The following is a 22037-nucleotide window of genomic DNA, read 5'->3' as shown; positions in this document are numbered from 1 at the left end:
TCTGATTAAAAATGTAATAATAAGATGAAAGGTTCAGGTTTAGGGAAGATGGAATACTTTTTAAACAGAAACTGAAGCACACTTTCTGTTCTTTTTCTTGCCTCTGTTTCACAATTCAGAAGACAGAATGTCTAAACATGGCAGTTTCTGCCTTTCCAACTCCATGACAGCTATTTGCAAAACATTAATAATAGCAGACTGGTAACTTCAAATTCATGAAGGAAATTAAATCCTTCATAGAAATTAAATTCTCTGTGCTAATTGTTTCCTCTGTTGCTTTAAACAAACCAAAAGTCTGGTGAGAACTATAGAGTTTTGCATGCACAAAACTGAGTTATTATTTCACCAACAGGAATAAAATTTTCTCCACCTTTTTCATTCCATTTGTTAAAATATGAAATGACTGGCCCATCTCCTAAGGGACTCTAAATAAATTTCCATCCTTTCTTCATAACCTAATATAAGAGTATTAAGACAAGGATGATGCTGTTTTGATGATCATCTGCACATTAGGAATTGTTTGCACTATTTAAGTAACCAGCAACAGTATTCATTCATGTTGCAGAAACCCTTCACCTTTTAGGTTAATTCACTAACAAAACAATCTCCAAATTATCTTATATCCTGATGATAACATTATTTATGTACAGCATCAAAGGACAGAGGGAGGTTGTGCTTATGTCCCAATTGCATTTAGACTTCTATTGTTCAATCATCAGACACAGAGAACAGTAATTATTATTCATAGAATTGCATAAAACTAGCTTAAGGCATGATTGAGACACAAAATAAGGCTGCAGCAAGTGTTAAAACCATATTAAAATTAAAACCATTAAACAGCTGCTTGTACAAAGTACTGATACTCTCTGTGGTCCATGTGCAACACCTGCTGCTCGTGTACAAAATATGCTTTTTCTAACTACAATATCCCCTTCAGCTCATTCTCTGTTTAATCCTCATATTCTGTTTTGTCACAAATCAAAAAATGAGTACAAAAAAGTCTTTTTCTCTCCTCTCTATTACTGAATTATCTGGAAAAGAGGATCCTGATCCCAGCTATGACTCCCACCCATTGTGAGACAAATAATCAATACAAATGACAAAGGGATACTTACCAGGAAATACAGCTCCTTTTAGATATCCAATGACATTAGAAATTGTCTTGTAAGTTGTCACAGACTGAATGTTCAGACTGATAGTTTTTTTGACTATTAAAAGATGAAAAAAGAGAAAATATTGAACTTATTTACCCAGCCAAGAAATGTACAGGCCAAAGACATAAATTCCACACACATTTAGAAAAAAAAAAATTGAAATGAGGTTTAAAAAAAACAACTGAATAGGAACCACAGATTAAAACATGAAATATGACATTAGTTTCTTAGACCTATTTTAGCAGCATGATTCAAAGATGGAATCTCAAAAGAGATCTCTACTCCTTGAGTTAAAAGATCATTGAATTCACCCAATAAATTCTGCCAGAATACAACAAGAAAAGAAAATTTATAAGAGTAGGATTTATATAACTCTGTGATAACAAAATTTGCCTTAAACTTCATAGGTTTTTCTCACCTAATCCTTCACCTAGGTCAATCTGTCAATAACACTCACAAAATCATAGGTGGTTTATATTACATTTTCTTCTGGAGAAAAGCCCCTGTGTTAAATCACATGGGAGCAGTCAGACCTCCCCACAGCACTGCCAGCACAGCCTTTGGTGATGTTCCTGTGAACATATGCCAACAGAAGCCAGGGTTTTTGGCTTAGCTGGCATCAGATGAGGACATAGTGCAAATACAAAGGCAGAACAATTTCAAAAGCTGCTAAAATGTAAGGAACTTGCCAGGACTGCCATGCCATTTGTGACTCTAGCACAGAATAAAGCCAGAGTAGAGCAAATATCTGAGTTTAAATAGATTAAAAGAAGGTGGGACACAGTAACCACAGGAGTTCCTGCAGTTTGTGACAGTGGAAACCAAACAACCAAGCACGGGGAGCTGCTGACACCTTCCAAATGTTTCATTTGCATGAAAACAGACTGTGTGAACATCCAGCTCATCTGAAAGGTCACAACTTCTATCCAAGAGAAATGAAAACTGCTTGAACTCAAAAAGCATCAGCAGTGTGAGAATAGCAGTGCCTGAGCCCAGACCTGCAGGGGGATTCTCCTCCACCCATGAATTCTCCACCCCCTGTGCTTGAAGCATCTCTGGGACACAATTCCTCCCATGTCCACATCCCAACAGCCACAGACCACAATTAAAATACTCCACAGATCATTCTGCTCTCTATGTCCCAGGCCATTACCCTCCCATGGATCTATTTCTAACAGTTCCTTCCCAGGCTTTGTTTATTGAGGTGCACAGAATATGTGAGTGGGGAGTTTACTGCAACATGTGAAACAAAAACAACGCATGGTTACTGTTCTTCACGGTTCACTTGCTGGCTCATACAGTAAATTTACTTCAAAATGTTCTTAAAATAAAATACAGTATATTTTAAGTCACTCATCTTCATTGGTATTTAAAAAAAAAAAGTGAACTGCTAGTGTTTGTTTAAAACATGAATTAACAATAGTTATTCTACTTTTAATTCAGACAAAACCTCTAAAGTTATCAACAGATGTGTCTTCTCTATGAGAATTCTGGTTTTGCTTGAACAAACCAGTAAGGAAAATGCAAACCAAGTAGTTAATTAAAAATAAACCCTGGCACATGACTTTGCAACAACCAGTCACAGCACATTAATATTTTTATTTGTCATGTAATTAACTTTCCTTTTCTGATGTAAGTTACTGTATTTTAAAATTATTATTAATGCCATGTAAATGAATTTTTTCTTCAATAAATCCACAGATATTTTAGAATTAAAAAAAAAATCATTAAAAAAATAGTCCAAAGGATTCCCAAAGGGTCTTTTAAAACAAGTGAAAACAGCTCAAGCCATCTATGTTGATTAAGCAGCTTAAATTTAATCTAAACTATGCAAGTTACTTCTTGCTGCTGTTTCTCACCTACAACCATTCTAGAACCAATTTACTCTTCTTAAAGAAAAACATATTTTAAAGTCAAAACTGATTTCCTTTCCTTTTCCTACAACACTTTAGATGTTTGTTCCTTTAGGCCCAGTCTCAGACAAAAAGAAGATAAATCCTTTTGAAGATAACCGACTTCACTGTTTTTCCTTAACCAACATCAGCTATCCAGTCTCTAACTGACAATAAAGACACAGAAAATTAACTTCTGGCAATGCCCACATTCTCCAATCAGACACTCGAGTTAATAGTCATGTAACACAGTAGTCAGCTTAAAGTGACTTGGGCTTAAAGGCTTAGAACACCAGATGAAAAGGCTGAAACTGCTCTTTGGAGTATACAGCAGCAGCAAAATTTAATCCCCTCTAAACAGTTCTGACAACAAACCTCTTGTCCTAATGCTGTATTTTAAGAATCTTGACAACTTTCTCCTTTCTTTATTTTTTCTATACTCTCTGAAAAGCTATGAGGAGACGTTACCTTACCAATATTCAGGATACACTGTCTTCATGTAAGCAGAAAGGTACTTCTGGGATAGATAACCGCAAACACAATTACTGGTTTTATTTATTTATTTATTTCCTGACCTGGAACTTTTAATTGTCTCATACCAAATAACTACCTTCACCTCTGACATTTACATAGTTATTTTTAGAAACCCATGGCTATTTTTCCTCTCATTTGATGGACAATTTTAGTACTTCAGATGTGAAAAACCTATTTCCTATTTTTTCCTATTTACAGTAGTTATGTTAAAATAACATGAGTTAGGCACTTTTTTGGGTTTCTTTTTTTTTGTTTGTTTGGGTTTTTTTGGTTTTTTTTGTTTGTTTGTTTTTTCTTGTAACTTCATCCCCAGCATAGAGGAGTACAAGTTTGAGTCTCATTATCAAACATGTTGGTTACATTCTTGAATCCTGATCATGCACCTTTCATCAGACAGTTTTCTGAGTATTTGACTACTGGATTTTGTAAAGCATCTTCAGGAACTCAGGTTTGAAAACTGAACTCATTTGACAAGATTTTTGCTAATCACTGAAAACAATTCTCTACGTGCACACTTAACTGAAGCATAGAAAAATCAAGTATTAACTGAATTTAAGGATTTCAACAGAATAACTCCTGGATAATAAAACCCAAAGCTACTTCAGTAGCCTTCTGAAATAAAGTACATTAAATAACTTCAATTAACGCAGTAATGCAGTTTTTGGGGAAGTTCCTGTTGAAATCAACACCCGAATGAATGTGAACCTGTCTAAAATCACAACTGAACTAGAGATTTCAAACATCATCAAATATCCATGCTCATGTGACTTAGGGGACACTAACTGAGCTGAAATAATCAGCATAAAACTGCACTTGACAGATCATCATGTCAATTTGAGTGCAAAACCTTATTTACTATGTATTTTATGTCAGTTTTCAAGTTCAAACACAGAAGTTTAAGTGAAGAAATATAATCATCATACACATTTATGTAACAGCAGCACTTACAAAAAACACTATATGCAACATGCTACACATGGAAAAGAGAATAAATATAAAATAGTACAGACTTAATAATGTATATAATCTCAGAAAAATATTGTATGATACTATAAAATTACATATGCAAAAATCAATACTGAATGTATGCAATGTACAGTATTGTTGAGGTATAAAACTATTTGGACAGGAATATGTCAGAACTCCTAGCCAGATGTCCTTGTAATGAAAAGCCTTCACTTTTTTTGTGTACAAACAATACACCATCTAAATCTGATATCTCTAATATTTTTCCCTAATAGATTTCTATTTGATTAGTCAACTATGTTGCCTACTGACAATGTATTCTCCTTTTTGAACAAATATTCATAGATCTTGAGTCTCCAAATCTAATCTTAGTATGAAGAGCTTAACGAATAAACTCCTTGGTATTTGATCATCATCTTTTTTGACCTACAATGAGGAATCCAGAAATAAAACTCTTCAGATGAAGAGTTTTTGAAATAAGAAATGCCTAGAATAAAGTCCTTTAAGGGGGCTTTAAACTAGGAAGGCCTAATGTGATACAGAATAAATGTGTCACAGTCAACATCAAAGAGAGCTGAAAATGCTTCAGAGGGTAGAGTTGAATTTCATAACCTCATACTACTTTCATTCTTTACCTGCTTTATAGCAATCAAAAGCAAAGAATCACAGAGGAAAACACTGGTGCAGAACAGAACTCTGAAAATATATCTCGATAATTTACAATTCTGGTAGAAAAACTCTCGAGGCTTCAGTTGGGAGTAGAGGGAAGATATATAAAAAATGCTTCACACTGTTCATGCTTAATTCTTCTCATGAACTTCTGTTTAAAAAAGGAACAGAATTTAAAGTGATCATGAAAAGAAAAGCAGAGAGTATTGGTATAAATGTCTGTAAGTTTTCATATACAGGATGTCCAAATTAGATCAGAGCTCCCTATTTAATTTGTTCTTCTTTCAAATGCCAGTAAGAGACATCTGCTGAACTTTGTTATATTTCTACTGCTATGTACAATAACTCCAGATTTGGTAGATGCAGTAACATGCACTGCCACACAATCTGTTGGCATCTTTCTCTATTTTCTTCCTTGGATTCATATTTAGCATAGTCCAAATACCCAGAAATTATGGTATTGTTTGCATATTGATATCACAGTGTGAGATGGCCCAGACAGAAGTTTATTAAATATGGGAGTCTTTATTTCCTCTGACAGGTAGCAAACTATGAAGGAGAAACACATATAATATTATCACAAGGCTGTAGTTTAACAGGAGGAGATAGTCACTTTATCACTCCATGCCCTTCCTCTGACTGAAAAGAAGACAGGCTTGATTTGCACTTGTGCAACACTTGGCAGAGAATTTTATTTATCTTGGATGAGAATCGTATAATATGGAAAGTAACAGACTCTTCCAATTATTCCTTTCGTATAATTAATGATTCAAATTTCACATGATCAGAGTTGACTATAAACTCAGTGTAATGAACATCTGACACGTGGCACTACATAAAATAGATGTTCAAAGTCTCATAAAAATTCATTGTGTTGTGCTACAAACCTCTCCTGTAACAGTCAGTTCTGGTTATCTGTTCCACTCACCCATTTTGTCAGAGGAGGTAGATTTGTTTGCAGCCTACAACGAGCTCTGCACTGCAGTCACTGTGATGATTCACTATTGATCAGTGACTGCATTTTGTAGACTAAAAAAAAGGTTACAAAAGATCAAAAGATTCTACCTAGAAAAGCATTTTGATCTGAGTAATTTTACTGTCTGCAGCAGAATGCTGGGAGTCTTTGTATACCTGGCTCTATTATTCACACAGTGTTTGATATCATTCAAGTTACTTAAACTATTCATGCCTTGCCTTTATAATTTTAGAAGTATAAAAAATATTACACCTATTGCACAGGAAAAGGCATTAGGAGGAGATAAGAAGTGGGATATTTAAGTGAGATCACTTACATTTACACTTCCTATCAAATGAGCTGCCATAGTAGGTCACACCAAGTGACCATCCAGTCCTTATCTCCCAGAGTGACCAGCAACATAAATGAGGAGAAGAATGGAAAAATAGGATGAACCATAGAACAGGAGGATGTCCCAGACACCTGGAGACTGATCACTACTGAAATCCTGGATCTTTCTCACTTTCTCTCCTCTCAGACATTAATCAGGTTAAGTATGAAAACTGACACTTAAAACCAAAGGGAAAAATTACACACATAACACTGATGTGTTTAAATAGCAGGCTTCCAGGATTTCCATTCAAACCGAAGTATATGGTCATTAGTGTCAAAAAAACACTTTGTAAATTAATTGCCATTAGACAGATTTACATTAAATACCCAAGAGTTTAATTGAAAAAGGGTAATTTGTACATTAGTGCACTCTCCCAAATAGTGGGAAACTTAACAACAACAAAGGCAGTTCACTGTACACAGCAAGACTTCCCTCATTTATGTTTATAGGAGTGCTCAAGTTTTACAGCAATCTTCAAAATGTTCTAGCAAATATCCGACTAAGATTTCGTAAAAGAAAAAAAAAAAAGGAAGCTTCAAAAGTTTACAGTTTCTCTACAGAAGTTCACTCTGAAATTCCTTCTAATTGCCTATCTTTGGGAAAAAGTTCACGGGAGCACAGAATTTCAGATTAATGAGGATTAACAATAATGTACCATACCAAACAAAAAGCAAATCTAATTACTGACTTCATCTAACACCAAATTAACAGCTGACTTCAATTCCCACTATTTGCTTTGTAGGTCCTCAGCACACAATCTGTGTGGGGTGTTTGCCTCCATCCTCCCACTCCCTCTGTCACATTTTGTCTCTTGAAAACTGCAAGGCTAAGGGAAAAAAGCAGCAATGTGAGAAAACTATATATAAATGTTTAATCATTACTGATGAATCTGCTGTTCAGCTTTTTGAAACATAATGATGAGAGAATGATGATCATTTTATCCTAACAAATTTCAAGCCAACCAATCATCTGAATTGCTCATTCACCTCTTTTGACAGATAAGCGATGAGTCCTACGTCAGAAGTGAAATCTCTCTCTTAAGCTTCTTCAAATCAACAGGAAGAGTGAAAATTCAACCTTTGCTCTTCTCTAATGCCTTGCTGTCCTCAGCATTATCTCTTTAGCTATTACTAGTATTAAATTGTTATACACCATTTTTATCATGAGACCAGGCTTTTATCTCTTCTATTAAGGCTGCTACTGAACAACAGCACACTCTGTGCTCCAGAACATCAACAGCTTCACCATTACTTCAAGGAAAAATATAATACTTTACAGAATTATTCAAGCCTTCCTCTTGTAGTCCTTATTTTTTCAATAAATAAAAACTTTAAAAAAATTCCCTATGGATTACTGTGATTCGGAAACTTTACATGAAATCACACACAAGCTGCTGTGTTCACCCAGAGAAAACCAGACATGGACTGGCTCTCACTAGACTGCTGGCTTGGAATATTCTTTCTCTCCAGAAATTCTCCTCTCACAGAATTCCTGTCCTCTCAGGGAAATAAAACAGACATGCCACACCTGCCCCAGAAAAAGCAAAATCAGCCCTTTAGGGGGATTCTGTCCTGTAGCCTCCAGAAAAAGCTTTTTGAGAAACAGACATGGTGCAGCCTTTTATCTTTCTAAAATGAGTGTCATTTTCCAGCCCAAATTCAGGCTTTGCTCCAGGCACTTCAGCTGTTGAAAATTCCTTCAATAGTAACAAGCTTCATGCAGCCTACCTGGAATGGTTAAGCACTTGTTCCTTCCAAAATGGCCTTTTCCCCTTTTCTACTCATTGTGGGGACAATAATTTTTAAAATTAAAAGTTCATTTTTAAAAAATCTAGTCAACCATGCATGGAGAACAATTGTCCTGCCTAACTACAACAGCTTAAGCCATGAAGCATGAGGTCTTCTGCCTTCCTTTTTAGTATGTATAACTACAAATGCTAACACAAGTCATAAAATTAATCAACCTTTTTTATGACTTGTTGTATTGTATTCCTATTCCACAATAACTTTCCAAAAGCAATAAACAAGGGATACAGCACATGATACTACATTGGTTGCCCTTAAAATTTGTTTTCACTGTTATCATCACTGTGTGTAGTACAGGATACAGTGGCTAAATTAATTTGCCTCCTCCTTTCCAAGACCACAGTTTTAAATCAATTCAATTAAATGGGCATTATAATGAAATAAACAATTTTTTTTCTGGTGAAAGATGGACAGGTACAAAATAAAACTGAAGATGTTTACTGAAGAATTACTGTTAAAACATGCACCTCATCTAGAAGGTTCTCTGGAAGATGTTCTCCTGGTGAAACACTGTGCTGGAAGATTGTAGTCTTATTTTTTTTTTCCTTTCCTATATCAGCAATAAGTTTTTTCAAGCAATAATATGTTTGACTTTGCTAATGGCATTATTTCTAGGGAGACAGTATGAATGCATTCATCTGGCTCTACTCAAGGTATATTGTTCTTATCATCATGCCTGTTTTCCTGGTGAAAATTGGGAGAAAAAGCTGTCTGGGGTTCTGGCAACAATACACTGTTTATTCCATAGCATATACAAATTAAGGAACACAAAGACACATTCAGAATTTAAGTGTTATTATTCCAGAAACAGAAAAAAAATCCCCACGGAATATTATAGTTACTGATGCCTTAATGCTAAAATCACACTATTAGGAGTACAATAAGGCCTAACAAACCATGCTGCAGCACCAACAAACCTCCCTAGTGCTGGCATCTACACAGAGGAGGTTCTAAGTCAATATCAAGAATTAATGCTCAATTTCTTCTACTATTTTTTTGTAACCACAACTACCATCTATCAGATTTTAAGAGCAGAATCTTTAGACTGTTCATAGCCACTTCTAGAAAGCAGCTAAGCAAAACACATCCATAATCAGCTAAACCTTGGTTGTATAGCTGTAGAAAGAGGCTTTGGAGTCCAAGAGAAACATCCCATAGGTGAAGTGTATTGGAAAAGCATTACCTGCAGCTGGCAGCTGGAGGGGTGTACATCTGTCTTTTTGGGAAGTGTCCTTGGGTAGGGAAACGAGTTTTCTGGCAAGCACTGCAGAAATTGGTTGTACCAACAGTGTTGTGAGGTTCAGTCGATTTTGCCTGTAGCTTCCATCTTAAATGACAGAAAGGGAAGAGCAATCTAGTAAATGAAAATTAGATTTTTCTCCTTCATAAACCATACACAAAAATGCAAATCTCTACCACACAACTTAAAATGACTGATTTAGATAAGCAGCTGTTGTTCTGTGCTTATTATACTGAAAAAAAAATAAAATTAAAAAGCTTCTGCAAGAACATCTACTACAAAATTACATGTACCTATTATGGTATCTGGGTAATAGTTCCACAACAAAGAAACTGTTAAATGAATCTGAGCAGATATTACATTGTAAATTAAACACAACAAATTAAATTGGTGTGTAGCTAAAGGAATCACTGAAAAATGGAAGAACTGATCAGCAATAACTTTCAAATTCAAGTAGAAACTGAACAGCTGAAGGAGGTCTGGAATAAGAAGGTATTAAACAGGCACATTGAGCGGAGAAAGGTATGAATCAGAAAGCATCAGAATACTCCATTTACAGCTGAAACATCTCAAGAAGACATAGCACAAACATCTCAATATCAGTAGTTTCATGCAAAGTATTAAAATCTCCCTTTAACTGAAAAAAGTGAGTTTGCATACACCTGCCTGTCTAACACTTGATCATGGAAAGGTCTCAGATGAGATAATGAGAAATTTTGGGAGACCAACTGACAGAACTGTGGGGAAAATTAAAAACCTGACTTTGCACACAGAAACACTTCAGGAAAAAACAGCTATTTCCTCAGCTCTTTCAGCTGGACTAATATGGGGATCATCTCTTCCCATGGAAAGCAGGAACATTTCTGGCAGATGAAAAGGCCAGCTTGGAAAAGGAGGGGAGGCTGATAGCCTGGGCAGGACACAGCTCTGACACAACCTGAAACAGCCTCACAATGTACCTGCCCCTGCTGAATCACGTCCAAAGCTTCAACCAGAGATTCAGATTACAAGGCCTCTCCCCGAGACCTCTGTGAAACAAACACTGTATTTCCTGTCAGCACTGAGTTCTTTACTATCCAAGCATCTTTTAAATTCCCTGGGACTGCAGGCACAAGGGGAGGAAGCTATCAGCAATCAGCAGCATGTTTCAAATAGATTTCTATGGAACTACTATCAAGACTGTTGTTACTGAAACACAGTTCAAAGAAAAAAAAAAAGAAATCTAGACACATCCTTAATTTTTCTTTTTGTTCTAAAAACTCATGAAACTTTGTATAGTACACCTTTAATCCTAATGAAAAAATTGATCAAAGCTGTGTCATTTCATTATGGAAAAACAAAAAGTGTTGTTCACCTTTAATACTCAGTGGCAAGGTGATCAGTGCTCAGTATGAAAGTGTCAGACAAATTTTTAGATGGAAAGGTAAAGATGGTTCAAAATATAATTTTTTTAAAAACTTTATCTCATCAAAGTTGTTCTGGGCTCAAAATCTCTTAAAGTTGTCACTTCAGTAAAATGATGGCAAAATCAGTTTGATCAAGCTTTGAGAGTCTGTTTCTGCACTCAAAAAGAATCCCAAAAAGTCCATCAGAGATGTGCAATTGAGACATTATTTTCTGTCCAGTGTTTGTCAATCTGCAGACTGTATTACAGGGGCAATGAAGCTCAAAACGTTTCAGATGAGAAAAACCTCTCCTTTCTCCAGTTACTCACAACTTGAGCTTCACACCTGAATAACCTGTGAAAGATACACTTTCAAGAACAACTTACAGGAGAAACCCCTCCATATTTAAAAATGAATCATTTCACAACAGAAGATGGAGTTTGAAGCATGGGAGAAAAAGGGAAAAAGAAATCTACAGAAAGGCGGATTTAAGTTATCTGGGCAGATTTATCTGGAAGAAAAACTTTCTAATAGGAGGAATTCATAAAGACTTGCCTAGGCAGGTGATAAAATCTCTTAAACTGAAATCTCTTTAGAGAAAAGTGTAAGCAAACATCTGTCAGGAATGATGCAGATATGGCTGATGCCCTCCCTGAGGGAAGGTGCTACATTAGATGACCTCTTGACATCTTTTCCAGACCTAAATTCTGTAAAATTCTCTAGTAAATAAACTTGACAAACTAATAACAGAGAAAAAAAACACTATTGGAATTTATATTAACAATGCTTTAAAAAAAACAACCTCAAAAACCAAAAAAACCCCCAAAGTTCCTTCCCTATTCCAGGCATTTATTAATTGCCACTTGTTAAGGAGGCTGAGGAAAGCAGTGTGCATCATGACCAGATTTCAAAAGTGAACCATCCAAGACCAATCTCTCCAGTGCACATTTAAAAACCTGGAGATTTCCAGGGCTGCTACTTAAAGCCTAATCATTCAGGTTTAAAATACTCATGGGCTTGGTGCTGTAGTGACAGTGAAACAGTGCAGAGTAACTTCAGAAAGAAACCAACACATTAAAAGAACTTGGGGATTCTTGCGGGATGCCAAGCCCTTCAGCATCTGTGGGAACAACAAATGCTTTAAGGATAATTTAAATTTGACATTTTGCTTCTAATGAAATTTAGTTTTATAGCATGAAACTCTTCCAAGAAGCAGAATTCCTTCTTCTCTGCAAGTCTAACAATGTAACTGTGCCAGGCCTAGCACCAGTATTAATTTCAGAAAGTCCCTGGAGAACTTACTGTAAAGTGAGAAGGAAAATACAAAAATCAATTATTAAGTTAATTTTAGGAGCACAAAAAAAAGAGGCAATCTTTAGAAAGTTTCTGCACAGAAAGCAAGGCCTGAATTTCTACTTCTGCACTGACTGTGGTTTGTGTTTTCTCTTTCAATGCAAGCACAAACCTTGAGCACCAGTTTCCACACTGCTCAGCCTGGGACACACTCCCCCAGCCCAGCATTTCACAGTGCTCCATCACTTAACTTACTGGTACTGACAACGTGCTCTGAGATTTCTGAATTTGATAGTAACACCTGTCCACTATACCCTACTCAGTTCTGAGCCAAGGTACAATTTTATCATCATTTCTGTGACTTTTTGAAGACTGAAAAATCAGAGAGTTAGTCACAATGTCATACTTCTCTAGCCCAAAATTATTGCTCACCCACAGCTTCCTCAGTATTATGTGGATAGTCTTTTATTTGCATTTCTCTAAGAAGCTTTGTGTTATATGAATCAACTTTCTGTTCATTTTTGTTTAAATTCCAGATTCAAAGGAAGATTGGATAGAACATTGTATTTCATCAATGTGTGTTTATTCAAGGCACCTTCTGCCAGGATCAGATAAAACAAAAAAGTTAACAACTAAAACTGTCAAAAAAGCTTACTGACAGAATTCACCAAAATAATTCCTTCTATGACCTAAAACACTATTTTAATGATGTTCCACCAAAAATACAGACAGAAAAAAGTAGTCTGAGTGAACACCAAGCAATAATTGTACATACCCACGTCTTTGACTTTCTGCTGCATTAATAATACAGCACTATTAGTTTTGAAATATCTGAAGTGAATGGCTCATTAATTTTTCACCTTAAGCTTAATAGAAATTTGACAAACAGTTTTATGCTGAAAATAGACACTCCAAGCAGGACTTCACAGCTCGTGATGGGAATAAATTAGAGCATAAAAGACAGAATAGTGTGCATTTGGTCAAATAAGATGGTTCTGTCACTCAGTTCCTGAAGTGAGCAGTTAGTGCAATGCATTCCTGTGAAGAGGAATTCTCACATTTATTCTTTCCCAGGGCACATTCTGCACTGTCCTTTGCCAGCACTTGATCTTGATTTAAGCATGACAAACCCAAAGATGTATAAACTGACATGTCAAAGACATTTATGTTATTTGTGCTTTGAACTTCCACCCAGCTTCCCTCCATCTTTGTTGGTAACATTCAACAGCTGTTAGCTCCCCCTGGTTGTCCTGCAGCCAGTCACAATGATCTGTTTCTATTTCTCTGAAACATCAGGTTATCTGTTTTTTCTGGCTTTTATCTAACCAAAGATAGAAGCTGCAAGGAGCTGTGCAGCACCTACAACTGGAAGGCTCTGGGTACTCACATTACACCACCATGATTTTGCTAAGCAGCAGCTACTTGATTAAATCTTCATCTACAGCAACTTGCAATGCTGTCCTCATGTCCATTTTTAAGACAGACTCTTGTAACTCAAAAAAAGCAGCCTTCAATTAAGCCTACACATCCCATTTAACCTCTGCTAGGCCCACCTGCTACCTCAAAGTCACTGACATATTTTTTGCCTTCCTAAATTTTCTCTTTGAACAAAGAAACTCATTCTAGCTCTTATTTCTTGCTGAAAGTGGATATAGTCAGAATATTGACCCAGAAAAACTGGTGCTGTTCTGCAAGCAGTTATGAACAGGAATTTCTGGGAAAGCACTCCCCAACTGCTCACCAAAGCCACATAAAGGTTTTTCTGCATATTAAGTCAAACAGAGACCTCTTCCTATGACAAAAACAGTGCTGAACAGTCCAAGGTGTTTAAAATGGAAGTAAGAATGAATTTTATTAATGCCAAGGAGAAGACCATAACTTCTGACTTTCAAATATCAGCAAGGAAAATAAAAAAAGAAAAAAGAAAAAAACACAAAAAAAACTGGCTCAGAAAAAGTTACTCAAGAGGAGCAGAATCTGGAGCAGGCGCTTACAGAGCAGAACTGGTAACAAGCAGTTTCCTGTTATGTCTTTATTCACTTCTCTATGAATGATCCACTAGAATTGCAAAGTGGAACATACGCCAGTTTTGAAGTGCTTTGCTTCACTAACCACTGGTAGAAACATGGAGGAAGAGAAAAACATTTGCTTCTTTTTCATAAAAAAAAAAGGCACTTTGAAATTCTGCAACCAGGGATTTTACCAACAGCCAGAAGAGTTCAAAGCAGCTTTACAGGCAATGGAGCATGAGATGATGAATCACAGCAGCATTGTGTGGCAGCTTGCATTTCAGGATGCATGGCCACAAATGGACAGGGGACGCTCAGAACTATGTAGTGATTGGAGATATGGGTGAGGGAGATGGCTGTGCCTGTGAAAGGCTTATGCACATTTACAGAAAATACAGAACTGAAAGGCAGTGAGCATCACCTCGAACAGAAACAAGCTACTGGGAGTTCTCAGAAAGGATCATTTTTCAATTTGGTCTTAGCATTGCTGATAGTTAAAAAGAATTCTTTAATAACACCTTTTTTTTAAAAAGTCACATTCTCATGATGTTAGGAGTTAACAAAAAGTTTAAAAGAAAACTGAAGATATCATACCACCTGTGAGAAACTCCCCAAATAATAATAATAAATCACTGATACATAGAGAAAAGCAGAACCCTACAGAAATACTGGTTTGCTTTACAGAGTATACTCACTGTATTCTGTTTACATAACATTTTGTCAACAGAGTGGATGCAAATCTGTGTATGTATTACTCAAGACTGTCTCTTTAAACAGATTTTTGCCATCCTTAAAAATAAACCTAAATATTCTATAGTTAATATGTTAAAAAACCCAAACCCTCCAGAACTTGCTGTCATCTTTTTCCCTCCCTCACAAGAAAATGTGCTTAACCACCATGAAAGACAAAAAAAAAAAAATCACTCCCCTTTCTCTCACTGCAAATCACTCTTGTCTTAATGCCTGCTTAATGTACTTTAAAAATACTGTCACTCTTGTTTCTTTTTAAGATACACAGAATAAAAAGCAACGCATGTATTGTGTAAAAGCAAAACTGCTTTGACACACTGATGCAAAACTATCTCACTAATTTCCCTGCTCCTGAGAATATTTAATAAAATGGCAAGAATAAAAAGAAAACCAAACAACATTTCCCAGTGGTCTCACCATTTTGAATCCCCTTTCCACTTAGCTGATTGTGGTGGCTGATAATTAAAATGACATAGAAGTGGCCAAAATAGAGCAACATTATATAACATTTCCCTACCAATTGACATGAAGTAAAATTTTTCCTTTTTAAGTATCCTACAATTGTGTAACCACTAAGTTGTAAAAAGGAAAGAGCATTTCTTCCGCATATTTCAAATAGCTAAAACATGTTTTTATGTTCTACTAACAATGGAATGTAACAGGAGGGAAAGGACAAGACAATTCTCAGGTTTTCCTGTGTTAGCAAACGCCTGTCTCACTACTGAAGTGAAAGAAACTTTCTACCAAGAGACAGAAGGCTTGGCCATGTGACCAAAAAAATAAAACAAACCAAAAACCAAAATGCTGCCCAACATTTTAACAGTGGTGGTGGATATTTAAAAGAGTTGACAGAAGTTTTATGTGTTACAAGACCAAAAATAAATATCCCTTCGTGCTTTAAAAATAAGCTTATTTTAAAAAAATCCAATAATCATCTATTTACGTTTCTGTACAACTTACTGTTTTCCATCCATAGTGAATTCAAACCAGCATATTTAGTACTTTTGTATTTAATTTTGGATTCTATTTGAGGTAGCCTTGATAGCAGAACATCTGATTTTCTACTGCCATTAAATTGAAGACATAGGTACAACCCACGGTAAGGGGGGTGTATGGAAATAATCAGTGCTGAAAAAATTGGAGACACTCAGAACCACCACGCATGTAAAAAGCTGACCACAAACTGCTGCAACCAAATCCTATTTTGGATAATAATTTGATATCTTTTACTTCCCCAAAATATACAGAGGTATTAATCCAATGGAGTTCAGCAGAACTACATAAAGCTATTGCTCTGATGGTCAGAATAACTGCACAATCCAAGTTATTAAACACCAGACACCTATTTGGACTTTCTTTTTTTTTAATCTTTATCTTAGGGAAAACTACTTCAGGAATCCTGTACCTGCAACCCTCTGTGTGAAATGTACCTGTTTGCTGCTCCCAGAAAATTAGCTATAGGATGTTCTTGAACTGAAATCTGAAAGTTCACGTGTGTGTGTGCTTGCAGGAGGGAACACAAATCAAAGTGATGAATTAAGCTTGGCTCAGGTGGATTTTAAAACTGATATATTACAAAACATTTTCAATTCAAGTGGCAAGCACATTATGGAATTTTTTATCAGTTCCGTTGAGGGGGAAAAAAAAAATTCTCTCTCTCCTGATCCAGGCAGCCAAGCAGGAGTATTCTGCAATGGAGTGGGACCATGGTGTCACAGCAGCAAAGAGGGCACACAGCACCTCCTGCATGAGTTATGTTTTCTGTTGACCATTCAAGAAATAAGGAACTTCTGGCACATTAACAGGCTGGTCTTAGAGCTTGTTCCCTCATAAACTAAACCTTGGTGATGGGCACCACAGATGGAAAAAACAACAAACGTGGAAATAAGACACTGACACAGATTTCCTTTCCTCCGGTGGTGACAGAGACTAAATACAGTAAAATAAGGGTCTTGCTTTATGCAAAATAGGTTTGTAGCTGCCAGAACACATATCAGGTAACATATGCCATCCTTATTCTGATTATGAACAAGCATAGATTCCTGTTTACTCACAATAATGAGATTTATTGTTATTAAAAATAATAAAAGCCCTATAGTACTCTGGAAGGAATGGAATGGAGATAAAAAATCTGTAAGAAAACACTGAAAGTGACAGGTTTAAGATGACAATTATTTTGTTTACAGCATGTAGTGAACATTGCAATGACTCACAATCGCATGCTGTCTGTACATATTTGGAGGACAACAGGAAATAAAATTGCATATGTTATCTGTGGTAGAGGATACTTTTCTTAAAGTAATAAACATCTCTGATGCATGCTTCCAGATTTGTTTGTAACCACTGAAAGCCACACTTTGGCTTCTCCACATTTTAAGTCTGCCAGCACAGTTGTTTCAGGAGCAAAATTATGAACCAGATCAGCACACTCCAAAAATCAGTGCTCTTAAATAAATGAGGAGAGCAAGAGGTCAGCTGGGATGAAGATATGGAAAGCACGGTAAGAATTCCTGCAATTCAACCCAAAGCCTTCTGCTCCCAAGCCACAACTCCAGGGGATACCCAGGTACTCTAGGACCCAAAGTCACTGCCAGACACAGGATGACATTTAGATATGCACATCAATTCAAAAGCTTCTTAAAGATTTTAAAAAAAGAAAGAAAGAAAGAAAAATCTTCATATTATATTTTTTCTATAGTTTTTTTAAAGAATTATAGCATACTTCAAAAAAACCATTTAAGAAAAGAAAGCCTCTAATATTCTGGCTGAAAATGATAAATAATTAATATGCATCTGCTGTTTTAGCAGTTTAAAGAAGCTGCAGTTTTAATTTTACTTGCATAATATTAATGTCAAAAATTTTTTAAAAGAAGATAAATCTACTAATAATGCATGTCTAGCAATGCTAAGTATGTTAATATCATTTAGATTTGTTTTGGTAGAGCACGCAATTGGAACTGCAATGATGCTAATTTTCACATTAAATTCTGACTATATGCATCAAAGGCATACAAGAAGTTAAAAAATATACTCTCTATCTGCTTTTATTTTGTTCTAAAGGGCTTTCACCCAATCAAAAAATACAGAGAAGAATCAGTGGTTTTAAAAAGCCAGATTTCAATGGAAGTGTTCAAAGTCCTCAGTTCATCTTTATTAATCTTTCAACACTCAAGATCAGATAAAGTAGATATATGTGGTCATGTACCAGTAATAATTTCATTAAAATTACTGAAGAAAAAGAAATAACCTGGTAAATCAATCTCAAATGACAGTTTCCTGAAATGAAGATACAGGTGCTCTCAAGACCCCCATTAATCCTGTTGATAGTATAGAGTGGAGAAAGAGCTATGCTCAGAAATTCCTGAAATTGTGAATCTATGTAAATCCTTGTAACATATCTTGGTTTATTTCTTGGATTACAGAACAGAGACAAACAAACCATAATCTATTTGCAGCGCTCCTCAGAGATATGAACACTGGTATTTAATTTACTTAATAACTTGCTCATGTACTTGCAATGTTTTATTATGTTCATGCTGACTCGTGCTACTGCTGCATTCAGCTTCAGAAGGCGATTACAAACACCCAGGAGAACTGGATCTTATTTTGTGCACAACAGCACATTTTCTGTGAATATTCATTCCAAACTCCAAACGGAGCCCTTGGCCCTAAATGATTTCTGAACCATCTCTGGTAAGGAGCTTTGCATCCTCAAATGAGTTTATGTAACCTGAGATGAGCATGAAAAATTAATAATTTTGTTCAAATAACAGAGTTAAGGAGCTGATTAACGTTTAGGTTAAACTCCCTGAAATTCAAGGACAATTTGAGTCAGGAAGATCAGAAGCAAGAAAATTTGTAAGAAAATAGAAGATAAGGTGACGTTTGAAAGAAATAATTCCTTGTTGAAGAAGTAGAGCAGCAGCAGCATTTCAGAATATTGCATTTCAGGCCATGTTTTAAATGAATCAGTGATAAACATATATTCCTCCACACATTTTTAAAATATGCTATTTAGCATTATTTTTCAAATTATTGAAAGATTGGAGATTATTGCAAATTATAGCTAGGAAAATTCAGGAGGAAATAAGTATATTGTGATTTGAATTGTTATTTTAAACTAATTTTAAAATGTCGCCAAGGTTTTTTTCTGGGGGGAAATCAATATTTTTGATAGCTTATATTCATATATAAAATAATGCAGAAGGAACCTGCTAGTGGTGTTTGGGATCTCAGGTTTTTAAACAAAGAATGACCTGCAAAAGACCAAATGCTATAACAGAATAAAGAACATGGAAAGGCAAAACAAAAAATATAGTGCTATAACAATGAAAAATGAACATGGAAAACAACAGGAACTTTATGGACCGAAACTGAAATATTGAAAAACAGGCATCATGTTCTAAATGTTTCTGCTTCTACATGTGCTATTTTGCAGAAATATTACATTTCAGAAGCAAAATATTAGCAGAGAAGTTCCACAGATTTTTCCCATTCTCTAGGCAGGCCCAAAGCATAGTTTATAATGAACACAAATGTTAGCCTGACTCACCTGAAGTCCCTTCTCCTTTTAAGAGGAATAGAAAGGCCAGACTCTCTACAGCTCCCCCAAAGAACATTCCCTTCCCAGCTCAGGTCCTGCCACAGGATCCGAAGGACATGGAACCATCTTTTGTTCCTTCCCACAGTGTTAAATGGGCAGAGCTCACCCAGGTCACAGCCACAGCAGGAAATCCATTTCCCTATTTTTTTCCTATTTCTACAGAGAGCATAGGTCAGAAGAATGCCAAAAGAGCAGTGGAGAAGAAATCAATGGCTTCATTTTGACCGTTACCCTGAAGTTTGATGAAATTTAAATGATACCTAGAACAACATAAAATCTACAAGGACAGAAATGCCTATGCAAATCTTGCCCTTCATAGCAACTGCACCTGAGCTAAACCACTGAACACAACTCTCCTCTAATTTTCTTGGTTGTTATAAAAGATGTGCTACTGAAATACAATAAGTACTAGCAAAGAGTTTGCAGCAATTGTTTTCACAAGCTGAAGCTGCAGAGGACCTGGCACTTCTTTAAAAACATGCAGGTCCATGGAAGATACACAAACCAAAATATATGCAAAATAGTCCACCAAGAAGAGGGCCAGCTTATTCTTAAGGTTAGTATGAAGCACAACATTCCTTGTTTCATTGATTCATCAAAGTTACAGGTATTTGCAGTGGTGGTACCTTGACAACTTCATACATGAGGACAGTTCTAATAAACATCCTCCCTTTCAAGAGCTTAGTATTAAAATTTATTCTCCTCTGACATCCCCAAGGACTACATCCATCTCTGAAGAATGGGATCTCAAGGTTTCAAAGATCCACAGCATGCACAGCTATCAAGAAGACTTGACATGTCTGAAGTTAGATGTACAGACATAGACCTGAATTGTCAAAGTATTTGGGACTCACAATTTGTGTGTGTGTCTGGATATTATCGTAAAATCATCTCATACAGGCTTCTGGTTCAATTACCCACAGCATGCACAGCTATCAAGAAGACTTGACATGTCTAAAGTTAGATGTACAGACATAGAGCTGAATTGTCAAAGTATTTGGGACACACAATTTGTGTGTGTGTCTGGATATTATGGAAAATCCCCTCATACAGGCTTCTGGTTCAATTATTAGTTGGACATCAGGAGGAATTTCTTCCCTGAAAGGGTGGTCAGACCCTGGAAGGGGCTGCCCATGGGGATGGTGGGGTCACCATCCCTGGAGGTGTCCAAGAATTGACTGGAAGTGCATTCAGTGCCCTGGTTTGGTTGACAAGGTGGTGAATGGTCCTGGTGGGTGGTCAGAGATTGGACTCCGTGATGCTGGAGGTCTCTTCCATCTTATCTGGTCCTGTGACTGTGAGCTAGGGCAGGGTGATGGTACAGAGCCTACACAATCTATTATGGCCTGCAAACACACAGGTGTGCTCACACACACACACACACACACCCCACACGAGCCAGAGAGCCCTCAGCTGCCAGTGATGTGTTTCTGGAGAGTCTGGGCACACCAATCTTACCTGGCAGCACAGTTCTGATGTGCTGTTGTATCAACACAAACCTCACCAAGATTTTTTTGCAATGAGAAAGGCACAGCATCACCCTCCTACATCACTTAATCATTACTGGAATGTTCATTCAGCACTTGTATCAAAACATGTTTGACAATCTAGCTCTCAGTATTGTTTATGTTCTGATTCCATTTACTGCCACAATTCAGTTCCATGGTTCTTTTTCCCTGAAGTTACTCAAGGACACACAAATCTGGTGAGCCACCACCACAGCTCTACTGCAGGTAGCAGATGCTCACAACTCCATCATATTGATAGGCAAAGGCCCCAATAAATATACAGAAATATGGTTCGCTGAAAGGAACACAAATAAAAAGAACACATGGTCTGTTGCAACAACATGAGTTAAAGAAGTTATTTTCATAAAAGGAACGTGTCACAAGTAATCATCACTTCCATTTCATTTCGTCTCCTTCTCAGTGCTGGTAGAAATAAATAGATGCCACATTTGTAAATTCAATTGGCACTGTTTTGCTGAAGTGACAGATGATTCATGTTGTGACTGCCTCTACACCATGTAGCACCATTCTTTATTGTCACAGGTACTGTATTTCATGCAAGACTGCAAACTAGCATTTGCAGCTTTATAATAAACTATTTCCTGTCAATAGTGCTGTAAGAAAGTTGAAATTTGCCCTCAAGTATCTGTTTTCTGCTCAGAAACAAATATTTAAAGCCACTCAAGGATCAAAAGTGATTTTCCCATGCAGTCAACACTTCATTCTCAAACCTGGTGCATAAGGGCACTTCAGCCAGGGAGACAGGAGTGGTTTTGCAGTTGAGTTGTCCATCACTGCTCATTATAAGGCAAAAATTCAAGTGCCCCTTTACACGATATCAGCTTACCAATTTCACTGCCTGCACTTCAACTGCAGTAAA

At 36.4% G+C, this 22037-nt stretch overlaps 1 protein-coding gene across 9 annotated transcripts in view; it reads right to left on the bottom strand.

The window, feature by feature from the left end:
- The window catches only part of NAALADL2 (N-acetylated alpha-linked acidic dipeptidase like 2), a 413787-nt gene that overhangs the window by 86686 nt on the left and 305064 nt on the right, over positions 1–22037 (bottom strand). For all 9 annotated transcript variants that reach the window (XM_039713916.1, XM_039713917.1, XM_039713918.1 and 6 more), the window contains 2 exons: positions 9553–9696; positions 1116–1208 (listed from right to left, as the gene is read on the bottom strand). In XM_039713916.1, the coding sequence (XP_039569850.1) occupies positions 1116–1208; positions 9553–9696 (237 nt within the window). The remainder of the gene's footprint in view (positions 1–1115; positions 1209–9552; positions 9697–22037) is intronic.

The sequence above is a fragment of the Passer montanus genome, unplaced genomic scaffold (genome assembly GCF_014805655.1).
Source record: "Passer montanus isolate IOZ18808 unplaced genomic scaffold, ASM1480565v1 scaffold29, whole genome shotgun sequence".
Taxonomy (NCBI): Eukaryota; Metazoa; Chordata; class Aves; order Passeriformes; family Passeridae; genus Passer; species Passer montanus.
The sequence above is the reverse complement of the archived record's forward strand: the minus strand, read 5'-3'. Positions and strand labels throughout refer to the sequence as shown.